This window comes from Thunnus maccoyii, chromosome 9 (assembly GCF_910596095.1).
Source record: "Thunnus maccoyii chromosome 9, fThuMac1.1, whole genome shotgun sequence".
Taxonomy (NCBI): domain Eukaryota; kingdom Metazoa; phylum Chordata; class Actinopteri; order Scombriformes; family Scombridae; genus Thunnus; species Thunnus maccoyii.
The window spans coordinates 4,581,087-4,594,916 of record NC_056541.1 but is presented as its reverse complement, the minus strand read 5'-3'; the positions used below and the strand labels follow the sequence as shown (position 1 = coordinate 4,594,916).

The following is a 13,830-nucleotide window of genomic DNA, read 5'->3' as shown; positions in this document are numbered from 1 at the left end:
AGATTGGCTGAACGGCTAGCGGTAATTATCCAGGGCTGCTCTGTGGCTCCGAGGTGAACTGATGCTCGAAGATCGGAGAGCGGTGTTAACATCCAGGTAATTAGCATGCTGCGAGAGCGTTCAGCGATGTGGGGAATCCATTCAGCCGGGGCCCAAATGCTCAATAGCACGGAAGCTAATAATCACCTCTTTGTGGTGGGAAGATGCATCAACTTCCTCTGTGCTTCTTCCAAATGTAATTTTGCTTGCAATTTATTTCTGCATAAAAACAGTTTGAGGTGACACGAGAGAAGCTTTATTTATTTCTGAGCGGAAATAAAAATAAAAAAACACCTGGTAGTGATTTTGTGGTTGTACTGAGGAAACGTGCATAATGAGTTTGTTGTTTAGGTTGCAGAGTTTGGTAATTAACTGAACGTGCATAAGAGATTTAGTTAAAGCTGCAGTCATTCAATATCTGTATGTGTGTCTATTTTGAAGGGGGGGGGCAGCTGGAATACATCAGAGATAAACACGAGAGGAACTGGAGCAGGGCTCATTACACTCCCCTCTTTGTGTGTGTGTGTGTGTGTGTGTGTGTGTGTGTGTGTGTGTGTGTGTGTGTGTAGAGTAATTATCAAAGACAGAATGAACCCTTCTGTATATGAATTTACTGTATGAGTGTATGAGTCTGGAGCAAATCCGTTTCATCAACGTGTGACTGAGCATTTACCTGCTTCTACCTATTATATAAACATTTCTCCTTTCAATAGTGGGCAAAATATTATTTAAAAGTTCTCATTTTTCATGTGCAAGAACTCAAATTGATGTTAAATGTTCTTAAAAACAAAACTCTTGTAGTAATATCACAGGAGTATTATATATAAAACTGCTTCATTTTACTCCTAGTACATGTGTCTCTTGCGTGTTATTAAACTGATGGTTTGTTATCAGTGTCTCAGATTATTTTGTTTGATTGCTTCATTCTTACAGTATTATTGTATTTTGAGATTTTTACTGCTAAATATCTACACATTTAGCAGTAAAAGTAGGCGGAACTGGAATTAACTTACCTGCAAAGTAGAAACAGTTCCTCTTGACAAACCAGTCTCACCTCAAGGTCCATTTAGTGGTTGTTCTGGAGCCTTCTATCATATCACACCATCTTCATCATCAGCTGGAGTTTGTTCAACAAATTTTACCCCCCCCCCCCCCCCCCCCCCCAACCATGTCATTGACTTCTTGCTGCTGTGTGTGATGTGATTGAAAGTACCGGAACATCTACTAAATGGACCTCGAGATGAGGTTGTTTTGTCAACTGTAAAGCAATTTTATTCAAGTCAGCAGTCGAGTCTGTGAGCTCTGAAATCATGTCCCGAGTCTTGTATTGTACAAAACCAGTAGAGTGGAAATAAGAGTCCAGTACCAATTTTACTTTTTAAAAACCGCTAGTTCCTGATGACCAGTGGCGTCCATCCCAGTCTGCCACAGTGTCTGTTTTGATTCTACCTCAAAGTTGGAAAATTTCAGATTCTGCACATGGTGGCTTTCACATGTATTAATGGTAGCGGATATTTTTCCAAAAACCACAACTATTTATGTCGTCAAATTCCAGTTTGAGCTACAAGAACTCAAGTCATTTCTCTTAATACAACAATTTAAGTTCCAAACACTTCTGGTAAAGGCAGAATTGAGGGTGGTTTGTTTGATTTGCCCAACTTTACAGCAGAAATAAACGTGTTTACAGCCTGGTACAAAAAACAGTTTTGGTCTCTATAACTAATTTCCTCTTTCATGACAACTGTACGGGGGGTGAATTTTTTTATAACTCACCCGTTTAAATTTTATTAAGCCGTAAAGTTATGCATGATGAAGGACATGGCTGCTTTGAGTGACAGGTCCGCCAGCCACTAGGTGGCTTGTTTCAGCCATTCAGCCCGCCTCTTTGCCCATTTTTGATTGGCTGGGAGTTAGGCAGAGTCACGTACTGCCAAGATGGCGACAGCCGGAGCGGCTCACTTTGAGCTTCAAAACCGCTCTTCAGAAACCAACGGGTGACGTCACGGTAACTACGTCCATATTTTTATATAGTCTATGGTTTTAACACTCACATTTCCAGTCACCAATATAAAACCAGTAATGTGGCTCCTTCAAGACCCTGTGGAGGTTTGAAACCTTCTCTGCCTACCTGGGCTGGTGGCGCGCTCCAGGTGACCCAGGCTCGTCTGTTTGGTGATGCGGAAGATGAGTTCGCTGGGCTCGCTGTCCTGGTCGCTTGCTGACAGCTGCAGCGTGGTTAGCTTCTTCATCGAGTTTTCATCCAGCACCAAACCTTTGTTCACCACCACGGACGGAGGAAGACGATCCTCTGCGGGAGAGAAGAAGAAGAAGGTTAGATACAGGAGAAGAAAGTAAGAAAGAAAGTAAAGGAGAAAAAAAAAGGCAAGAAAATATCTATAAGTCTGTGAAGTTTTGAAAACGATTCAACCGAAAGGATATAAAAATATTATGAGTCAATTTCTCATCCTGGTAAACAACGAACATGATGGACTGAATCAGCAGGGGGAGAAAGAAGAGGAGACTGATTTGGTACAAAGGGAAGGAGAGGCAAGGAGAGAAGATAAGAAGAGCAGTGGGGTGTATTATGAACTGGAGAAATGGAGGAATGACACAACAACAAGCACAAAACCGGAAAAGATTAAATTGGGTGATGGCAAAGGAGGGAGGAAGACATATAAGGAGGCATGACAGAGAGATATAGGTTGGAGAGATTCGGACAACCGGATAAGGAAAGATTGAGAGAAGGGTGGGAAAGTAATCAGAGAGCAGCGTGGTGGGAAGAGATATGAACAGAGAGCTTCACTATTGTCACATCTGAGAAGTGGAAGAGAAAAAGTAAAAAGTGTGGATATAACAGAACAGGATAAAAAAGAAAAAGTGAGCTGGAAAAGATATGAGAGAATCAGGACTCTGTTGAACCGTGAGGGACAGAAAATCCTTCAGTCTCCTGCAACTTCTGGAGCCTGAGCTGCTTGTTGAGGTCTGAATTTTAACTGCTGAAATGTTGCAGCAGGTTGGCTTCGTCCCCAGAAGGATGAGTGCAGAAAAAAATAAAGTTTTCGTTGTGTGTCTTCAGCCAACACTGAATACTGAGGAGCAGTCTACTATCCAGCTGGCTTAGAAACATAAAAGTTGTGTGATACAGTGGACTGCATGTGCACTAGCTTCTTTTGTGATGTAAATTAACTGAGCAGACAGGATATAAGGGTTAGGGGTAAGGGTAAGGGTTAGGGTTAGGGTTTGGGGTTAGGGTTAGGGTTTAGGGGTTAGGGGTAAGGTTTAGGGTTTAGGGGTTAGGGTTAGGGGTTAGGGTAGGGTAGGGTTAGGGGTAGGGTAGGGTTAGGGGTAGGGTTTAGGGTTTAGGGGTTAGGGTTAGGGTTAGGGTTAGGGTTTAGGGGTAAGGGTTAGGGTTTAGGGGTTAGGGTTAGGGGTTAGGGTAGGGTAGGGTTAGGGGTTAGGGGTAGGGTTTAAGGATTAGGGGTTAGGGTTAGGGGTTAGGGGTAGGGTTACAGTTAGGGTTAGGGGTTAGGGGTTAGGGGTAGGGTTTAGGGATTAGGGGTTAGGGTTAGGGTTAGGGTTTAAGGGTTAGGGTTAGGGGTTAGGGTTAGGGGTTAGGGGTAGGGTTTAGGGATTAGGGGTTAGGGTTAGGGTTTAAGGTTTAGGGTTAGGGCTAGGGTTAGGGCTATTTTATTCTGTAAATCTTCAGGGGTTCAAATTTTTAATGCAATTCGAAACACCGATGGAGAACCTACTCAAAACCAGCATGCATCAAGTCATTTTTAACAAGAGTACCAATCTGAAATGATAATGACCTGATCCAAAATGAACCCCAACAGACCTAAATAAAGAAAGAACCCCGACTCTGGAAGCAGCGTGATGCTCCATCATTTAACGAGCAGCTGTGGTCGACAACAGCAGCAACGCTTGTCCTAAGAATTAAGAACACAGCTCACATTCTTTCTCTCATAAAGCAATTTTTTTCTCCTGTGATGTTGATGACGCTCAACATGATCAAAGCTGACAGTTAGTCCGCTTGTATCCACTCAGGTATTACATGTAACACCCGATACCCCACCCAGCACCATTAGACTGAGTATAACATGGACTTGACCTCACCGAGTCCCAATTAATTCTTCCCTAAAGCTATTTTATTGCTACTAGTCTCTAAAATCCCAAGTTGCACAAACTAAAAATGTGTTTGAAGGCATGTAAACTAATCCTGTAACCAGCAAATGTTGGATAAAATAGCAGGAAAAATAGCAGTAATTATTAAAATAGCCATAGATACATCGCTACTATACTAATATCCACTACTTTACGACTGACTAATCATTTCAGCAGTACAATATATATTAAACCTACTCAGCCTTCTAGCATCAGTTAGCAGGTTTCCATGCTCTCTGCATATAAATGTCAAATCTTGGTATTTTCCAGACTGAGGGCAGCCCAGTTTAACACCTTTTACTTCAACAAAATTAGCTCATTTAACATAAGCAGAGTGGGTAATGGCCTTTGGGGAAAAAAATAGCTTTTTATAATGAAAAGAAGTTCTTGTAGTAGGGTAGATTTGAATATCACTACTATGAACTTGCATGATTTAGAAGATGGAAAACAGTGGCTTGTGCAAAAAATGGCTCCAGAAATATTTTTTTTCTCTCAATGCAATTTGTATTCCGGACGTGTCTAAGGTGCAGTAGCACATCAGTAAGCATGCACGACAAAGGGCTAAATCTGTAGTAATTGCCTTTTTTTTTTTTTTCCTCCACCAACTGAAGGACCACTTCACCCGATATTTCAGCACTACAGGTAACAGAGGATGGAAGAAACCCCTACCCAGTACACTAATGAAGAAGGACTGATCGATCAGTTTGTTGCCCTCCGGATCCACCAGGTTAAATTTGAAAGACAGGCTGCCTCCCTTCTCGCCTTTCTCATGGCTGTACTGCAGCAGACCTGTAAGACACAGAGAGCACACACACAGTGTTACAGTAATGTTGTATTTCAGCTCCTTACAAAGCAGAAACTGATGGGAAAAGTTAAACCATTTAAACATCAATAAATGACCATTACAGACATTGGTAAAATTATTGTAACCCAACTACTAGACCACTAAAAAGAGAAGAGGCAGCTTTAACCACTTCAACTCACTGAGTCACATGGTCGAATTAGGAGGGAGATCAGTGAAATTGCTTTATGTCACAAAACTTACTTAAACAGAGTTAAAACGTCCAGTGTTTGTCGTTGTCAGATGGTAGGAAGCAGTTAAAGCCAAACACAACCAACATCCTAAGATTTTAATAGAGATTAATACTAACAATAATAACAATAAATACTAGCTTGCAAGCTATCAGAGAAATGGAAGCTACCGTCCATATTCAACATGGTCTCATTTGTTAATAAATCGTTAAAGCCCCTTTTAATAGAAGACAGTTTGACATGTCATAGTAGGAAAAGCACAGGCGTAAATAAATTAAATGAGTGATGGTTGAATTAGCTTGTTTGGTTTCAGGGTCCTGGTATTATGCCTGCTAAGTCTGCCTTGAAAAACGTCTGTTCACTAAGATGTCACAGTTAACTTATTGCCGTTAAACAGCGTCACACAGCATTTTTGTACTTCTTTGACCAGGGAATGTATTGCCAAATTTAAAGGTCCATGATGGATGGATGGATATCACCATTCCTCCCCAAGCTTTGTCAATATGGTCTTCATTCGAATGTGGAACGTGTTCTTTGACAGCTGGGACCAAAGGTGGAGGTCAAGAGGTCAAATTTTTAGAAAATCAGCGGCTAAGCTGAGAACACTTCAGTATTAGGGCAACTGTTCTTGAACTCTGAACTGTATTTTCTAAATGAATGTACTTTTTATACTTTTCTTTACATATCTAATATTTCTCAACTTTCTTTTAACCTCCAACAACAGATTTAAGAGCAGAACTTGCTTGATTTATCTGTACAAACAGAACAGAGAAGACGGAAAAGGAAAGTAGAGGGAAACAAAGCCGTCACCTTTGTTGACATCCTCCTGAGTGAAGCTCTGAATTGGACCTTTGACAGAAATCTTCTCCACACGTTTGCTCTTGCTGAGCTGGAGTTTGCCGGCTGGAGGATCTTTGGTCAGGATGTATCTGAGCTTCAGGCTGTCTGAATCGACGTCTGTTCCCTTTAGATTCTGCTCCGTGATCTTAGACGAAGACCCTGTAAAAAATACAGAGCACTCAGTGTCACCGCGGTCTTATTTTACGACCTTTTACTTGTTATTTAAGCCTTTTTTTACTCTGGTTTTATACTTTCTTTTATTTTTTCTTTCTTTTTTGAATGAGATGTTATCTGAATGTTTGGAAGTTCTTATTTGAGATCTCTATTCTTTATTTCTATTAAGATTTCTAATAGAATATAATAGTGCTTAAAGCCTAATTCTTTCATGTATTCAACTCATTTTCAACACCTTAAAGACTTTTCTCACACCAAGAAGCTCTTGTATTAATACAAAACATGACAGATGCCTTTTCTCTCCTCTTAATACGACTCTCCGACTCCCCCTCCCCCCTTCCAGTCTCACCCGCTGGGAGCTGCAGGCCTCTGTTGACGGTCATTCGGGGTCCTTCACTCCTCCGGACATCCATGGTGAACTCAAGGCGGCCCGTGTGGGTGTGGATGCCGTCGGTGAGGGTAAAACCCATTTCATCTGCACCCCCGCTGACAGTTTCAGGCGTGTAGACCAGCAACTGATCCAGGACGTCCTGATAGGTAAAGGTAGATCCTTGTGAGAGGACCCGACCGTTCTCCAACGGCTGAGAGTAGAACTGGCGTCTGCGGAGTTTGCCTGAAGGGAAATGAAAGATTAGTGAACCTCTGATTCGGAAAAGGGTGTGTAGGTGTGTAGGTGTGTGCGCACATGCTAATGGTAGCTGAAGCGGCGCCTCACATCACATCTGGTTAAGTACCGTGATTATCTCAGTTAAATGGAAGACGTTTGAGTTTTTCATGCAGTACATGAAAGACAGAAAAGGTCTTTGTAGAAACTAATGGGACTTTTTAGATTTCACTAAATGACATCGCTTCTTAAATCAAAGCCCAGGTTTAAATGGGATTTGAGTCTAAATCCTGGAGCATAATGAGAAGACACACACACACACACACACACACACACACATGCAGTCACTGACAGACACTTTCTTTTTCCCCTCCTACATTTTAAAAGTATTTGCAGTGTAATGTTCCTGATTTCTTTTAACTCAATACTGAATTTTTTGAGCCTGGAGCTGATGTTGATATTTGATTATCTGGCACGATATATAGCTGGTATTTGTTTTTTAACATAAGCAGAAAAAATTGGAGCCTTATGTGTTACAAGAAACAAGTTCTACAGCATCCAGTGAGTGTTGCAGCATCTTGACGTCTTTATTACATTAGAAAGGGTCTCTCTGTGATAAATCTGTGTGTGTGTGTGTGTGATGTGAGGACAGTGGAGAGAGGCGGCCTGTTAAAAAGACAAGCTGCCTGGGACTCATCGCCCTGCATGAAATCACTCCTCTCCTGCTCCCTGTCCCATCAGCTGTACACGCTTTTGGTTTTATGGCAATGGTACACTCAGTTTCACCGGCTGGTTTATGGTGCTTTCACTGGGGAGTGGGGAGGAGGGGGGGGGGGGGCGGTTTGTTATGAGGAATGTCCTAGAGCAGGGGGGGTGGACAGATTAGAGAAGTGAGGGATTGAAAATAACATCCAACGTGTCTGTTCGGGAATAATCTATAAGATTCATCCGCTGAACCAAAAATTCAGTAATTCGATACTGTTGTGAAAACTTGAATAATGTGTTTTGCGAGCTGAAATTATACATCATCTTTACTAGATGACATAAATAAGCAGACCGGAAGAGTATTGAAGAAAAAGAAATGAACAAAATTTCAGTCTGGGTCTAATCGGTAACACTGATTAACAGCCCGACATCTCTGAAACTGGATCCACCTGAACTGCCTCACAATCTGATGCCAAGATGCTTACTCAATAAAAGAATTGGGACACTTGCTGGGAAAGGTGATTCAAAGATGTCCAGGTGTAGTAAAATATATTATCTTCCTTCCTTACTGTAATAATGGTATTAAACTGATAACTTTTAACATTTTAATTTCCAAGTTACAAGCAGCCTTTGGCCTTTGGCAGTACACTCGGTCTATAAGCCAATTCAATCAAAGTAGAGCACTGACTTTATATTAAACAAGCTCCTGATTAGCTGTAAATGATGCTGCTCAACATGAAGTGTAAACTTGACAAAGCTTTATCACACATAGGGGAATGTTTTCCATTCAAAAATGACAAATATTTTCAGTAATTTATTCTGCAACTTATCCTCCAATTTGTGGACTTTCCAGCAGCCACAACAGGCCACTTGTCTGGTTGATTGTCAGCACTAGAGGCTCAGTTCCCTTTCAACCATGCCTCGAATGTACATGCAATACAATGATTGGTTCCATTAAAGTCAGCTTCCTATATCTCAAACAAATTGGGTCTTTATGGCGTTGATGTTTTTCCTGAGTGCAAATTTAGCAAAACAAAAAGAGAACATTTTTGACTCTTAAAGGGGACCTATGATGCTCATTTCCAGCTCTATATTTTTATTCTGGGACTCCACTAGAGTAGCTTTGTATGATTCACAGTTCAAAAAACATCTTATTTATCTTATACTGGCCGTTTCTGCAGCGCCTTCAGTTCAGCCTCTGTCTCTAGCAATCAGTTTTAGCTCCTTTATTTTTAAGACCCCCCTCCTGATGAGCCCACTCTGTTCTGATTGGCTAGCTTTGCCTGCTGAGGGGCAACCGTATCGGAGTTGTGTTAAGTTACTGCTGATGAAAACCCAACATTTCCTGCTTTACTGCTTCATATTAAAAGCTTTTAAATGACTAAATAACTAATTATTGTTAAATTTTTACAGGAAATAAAACATGTTCACCACCGAATTAGCATAGCTAACAACATATGGAGATATTTGGAGCTCATTATTCAGCGGATCAGATAGAAATAATGCAGTGAGGAATAGTGCAGTTTACCTCTAACGGGTAAACTACTTATTTTACTTTGCCATGCTGCGTTATGGAAAACCTCACAGCGTACCAGCTCGACTCAAGTCATGGCTCGGCGTGACCACCCCCAAAACAATGGAAAAACACCATAATGTTAGCGGAGCTGAGCAGTGAACTGGTTGGTGTGTTCTGTGCATGGAGCAGATGCACATATAAAGAAATCTGTTATGAGCCGACATCAGCTCAGGTTGAAAGTAGAAAAAAACGTTGGAAACTGAGCATTCAGCCTGTGCTTTTACTCACAGGCATTAATTCTACATATGTTTACCTCATTATTTGACACTTTGGCTGCATTTAATATGAACATCCGATATTGTAACATTTTATATATATATGACTGAAAATAAGGAAAAGCAGAATAGGTCCCCTTTAAGAATCACAAAACATGAACATAAAACGTGGAAAAATATTAGATTATCTAATTTTTATTTCTTGTTTGACGTTACTTCAGTGTGACTTTTTATTGCTCTTCACTTTCTTTATAGAATTTTTCACAGAGTTCCTGATTTTGTAAACTTCTGAGCTAAAACTAGGTTAAGATGATATATTGTTGAGTGAGAAATACATTTTTGTCCAAGAGAAATTGTTTTTTTTTTTTTTTTTTTGTGAAGCCATTTCTTTTAGTACAACGTGCTTTTGGCAGACAGGAGTGAAAACTCAATTTGGAACGGCGAGGGCACGGCAGGAAAACAAAGTGTTTTGAAGGTCAGTTGATTTGAGCGTGTGTGTCGTGTACGGCGAGCGTGTGTGAGGAATGGCCGCTGCAGTGCCAGACTGCGGCGGACGACCGGTGTGTTTGTCTTGTTTTAAACTGTTTGGGTGTTTGTAAGAGAGAGAGAGAGAGTAATGTGTTTGTGTGTGTGTGTGTGCGTTTGTGTTCATCTCTATCACATTCAGAACAATTTACTATCAGCATGCTGGATACTCCTCAGCATAACTCTCTGCTTAGCTGTTTATTAGTCTGTGGTGTGTATGTGTGAAAGCGTGTGGAGGAATATCTTATAGAATATGTATGTGTGTGTGCATGTGTGTGTATATACATTATATGCTAATATGCAGACTGCACATCTGTTTGCATAATTTTCCAATGTTTATCTGCAGTCAATGCTGTTTTTGTATGTATGTAAATTTACAGTACATGAGGATCTGCTTTTGAAGCACCTCACATAGCTGACATCTAATTATATTTTATAAGCAGCAATTACAGTCCCATGATTGTTTAATGTTTGCTTTACAATAAACCGCATATTGGAAATATTTAAATAATGCACCTGAAACAGAATGAAAAGACATTTTAGTGTCTCTTTCTATGATTTTAAAGGAACAATGTTTTTATTTTTATGTATTTTTTTTTTTCTGCAATGTGCAGATGAAATATCTGTGTATTGTCTTCATCAGCTTGTCTTACTAAGGCAACATAATTAAATCAAGAACAATTAAAATGAAAAGTTAATACAACATCGGATGCATATGTATGAATGTTGCAGACAGAAGCGGCAGAACATTCTCATTTATTCATTTAACTTGCATGAACGGCAGCTCGCAGAAAAAACTCTGCAGCTACACAGTGGAACCACTTTCATATATCCTCACATACATTTCTAGTAACGAGTTACCAGATTTATTCTTTCAACTTCTGCATGAAAAAAGTGATAAAACCTGAGTTTGCTGAACAGTTTCATGCAGGATGTTGAATGAACAGAATCCAATAAAAGATTGCCAATAAGTTCATCTAGCCAAAATTAACAGATCTAATATAAAAGCCCGGCAATAAATCCTAATTTAATAAAGGCGATAATGTTCATTATTGAAACTGTTTTTAGACTCTATTATACTGAGGCCAAATTAGCAAAAATGTTCCCTAACCACAAGGATGCTTGTAACAGATGCAGGGAGTGTTGGACTGAAATATCTGAAACACTACAAAGTGCTCATAAAATAACTATTACTCCTAATAATCCTGGTCCTGGCCTTCCTTGTGAGCCTTTATGGAATATATTATATATTAAATATAATATATTCCTTCTCTTTTCATTAAGTAATGTATCTATTTTTTTTCTTTTGTCATTTTTTTGTGGAGGTCTTGTTTTAGGAGGTTGTATTGTGTGTGTAGGTGAGTAGCTGGAGTTTCGTTTTTCTGTAAATGTCAAAAGTTATAAATAAAATGAGCAAAAAATTGATTCTACTTACTGTTGGTCATGTTGGAAGCTTTGCTGCTGCTGAATTGTATCGTGTTCTGAAAGGTGTTTCCAATATTATGACCATCTCATTTATGTCAACACATTTGGACTAAATATTCAAAGCACCTTTCAGTGTAACAAAGGTAGGATTTGTTGTGTGAGACTGGATTAGTTTGAGCTATATGTGCCTAATAAACTGGCAACAAGCCTCAAGTATATGTTTGTGTGTGTGTGTGTGTGTGTGTGTGTGTGTGTGTGTGTGTGTGTGTGTGTGTGTGTGGTTATCAGTGCTCACCATAGGAAGGCTTCCTGATGATGGTGAAGAGGATCTCGTTCTCCGGCGTGTCCTGATCGAGGACGCTCAGAGACGAGTTGGTGATGACGACTCCGGAGTTTTCCTCCACATGGATGCTGCTCACCGACACCACCGGCTCCCGGTCCTCTTTACTCTGCTGAGGGAGGAAAAACAAACCGCTTTATAAGATACTGACGAACTTCAAGATCCCTACGATTAAAGTTCTTACATTAATAACAGTTTGTGACATCACTACATATTAGATTTGCTACTTGGTCGCCGTGCAGTGAGGAGAGATGCGTTCTTGCATTTAAGTCTCCTTTTTTTACTCATTAACACACACCTCGACATTAAAACACACCTATTCTCACACACACACACTAAAAGACTTACTGTACTGTTTGCATACAGCTCACGTGCAAACACACCCAGACACACTCACTCACACACACACACACACACACATACTCATGCAAACTTAGCAGCTCACTGGCAGCCTCATCAATTCAACTCAAGACTTAACAGGCTTAAGAGATGGATTGGGATGCAGAGTTTATTTAGGCTGAATAAAAAAATAAAAGGCCTGAGGACAGAGCTGCTTCTCTTCAACGAAGTCATGTGCACATCAAGGACAGTAGTTTAGAAGAGCTGCTGAGTCTATCTATGCAGTTACTGATGGGGTTTGCAGCTGTAAAAGTTCTCCTCTCATCTTTTTTCATCAGCAACACCTCAGTTAAACTTAAACACATTGTGTGTCTCCAAAGTGTGGGCTTCCTCTGTGACCACACAACTATCAACACCTTCAGTTAGTCGCATTTCCACAAACAACATAGTTAATATTGTTAATTTATTATTAGTAGTTAATTTTATGGGTAATTTTAACAATCTGCAATAATTGTTTTGAGCTGTTTCAGCAACAAGAAATGACTAGAGTGCAGACCTCCATCAAGGTCCAATAATCGCTCTATTTGGATTGTAACTTTCACTGTCAACACAATAAGATTCCAGTTTTTAAATGACAGAATTAGTTTTGTTTATTTAAAGGTGTTGCAGGAAAAGTCATGCTTTCTCTACAATAAAGAGAATTTATCATCATTTGAAAATCAAAAGTTTTGCCGGAGTCGGGCTTCTGGAAATGTCTTCAGATCACCAAAATAAATGCGTTTATTCCTCTTGGGGGACATGAATGTGGAAACCAGATTTCACACAACTAGATCACACATTAATAGTAAAAATATTAAACTTATTAAGCTTCAAAAACGTTTAATCATATAAGTCCTCTGTATACTGTAGGATTGCATTAAACTGGAGTAGTGTTCACGTTATTGTGTCCACCCCCTTGTATCTGCAGGAGCTGCTGAACAAAACTAAACATTCAGTGACTTTTAAGCTTCTGCCAGAGCTGCTGCAAATCCCATTTCCCACCACTGAAACCACTTTAAACCACTTTAAACCACTTTAGCAAGATTAAAAAAAACATTTTTTAATAACTAATTTAGAAGTTTAAAGTCGAGACGCGGTCGGTAAACAGAAACCAGTTACCTGAATGTCAATTTCCACATTGAAAGCCTCCGTCTGACTGTGTCCGTCGCTGATGTAGAAGCTGAAGACGTCCTGCTTGTCTTGAGTTTTATGCTCCTGGACGTAGAAGATGTGGTCGGATGTCAGGTCCTCCACGGAGAAAGGAACGTCAGGGGTGACGACCCGCGAGCCGCCGACTGAGCCGCCTGGTTGATGACAAAATAAAAGTAGAAAGTCTCTGTTAATGGCAGCTACTATAAAGTTACAACCCTAAAAGAATGCACCAGTTCATTCATATCTCCAGTTATGACTTCACATCACAATAGCAGCATATTGTAACACAGAGCTCATGTGCCTCTCAGGCGACCAGTTAGTCCGTCGTTTATATCATCTGACAGCTGGAATGACGGCAAAATATGTTTGTTTTATCTCCGCCAGCCTTCATGTTTCACTTTAGTCAGGATTGACTGGCAGTTTGGATGCAGAATAGCATCAAGAGACTTTTACAGTTCTCTTTTTGGGCTGTAAATACAATTGAAGCGGTAGTCATGGACATCGATGGAGAGTTTGAAGCGAATGTGCAAAATCAACCTTGAAATCTGTGAAGTTTGAGACAAAGTGCCATCGTCACAGAAGATGGATGAGTCCACGGTGAGCTGAGTCAGGGCTCCGTAGGGGAATAGCTGAGTATAAGTGTGTGTGTGTGTGTGTGTGT

The 13,830-nt window shown here is 40.3% G+C and overlaps 1 protein-coding gene across 3 annotated transcripts in view; it reads right to left on the bottom strand.

Annotated features, from left to right (window-relative positions):
- Nucleotides 1-13,830, bottom strand: part of fras1 (Fraser extracellular matrix complex subunit 1) — a 294,733-nt gene that overhangs the window by 32,444 nt on the left and 248,459 nt on the right. For 2 of the 3 annotated variants that reach the window (XM_042420806.1, XM_042420808.1), the window contains 6 exons: nucleotides 13,137-13,321; nucleotides 11,595-11,751; nucleotides 6,599-6,862; nucleotides 6,046-6,234; nucleotides 4,873-4,992; nucleotides 2,168-2,347 (listed from right to left, as the gene is read on the bottom strand). In XM_042420806.1, the coding sequence (XP_042276740.1) occupies nucleotides 2,168-2,347; nucleotides 4,873-4,992; nucleotides 6,046-6,234; nucleotides 6,599-6,862; nucleotides 11,595-11,751; nucleotides 13,137-13,321 (1,095 nt within the window). The remainder of the gene's footprint in view (nucleotides 1-2,167; nucleotides 2,348-4,872; nucleotides 4,993-6,045; nucleotides 6,235-6,598; nucleotides 6,863-11,594; nucleotides 11,752-13,136; nucleotides 13,322-13,830) is intronic. The other variant, XM_042420807.1, reaches the window with a different exon arrangement.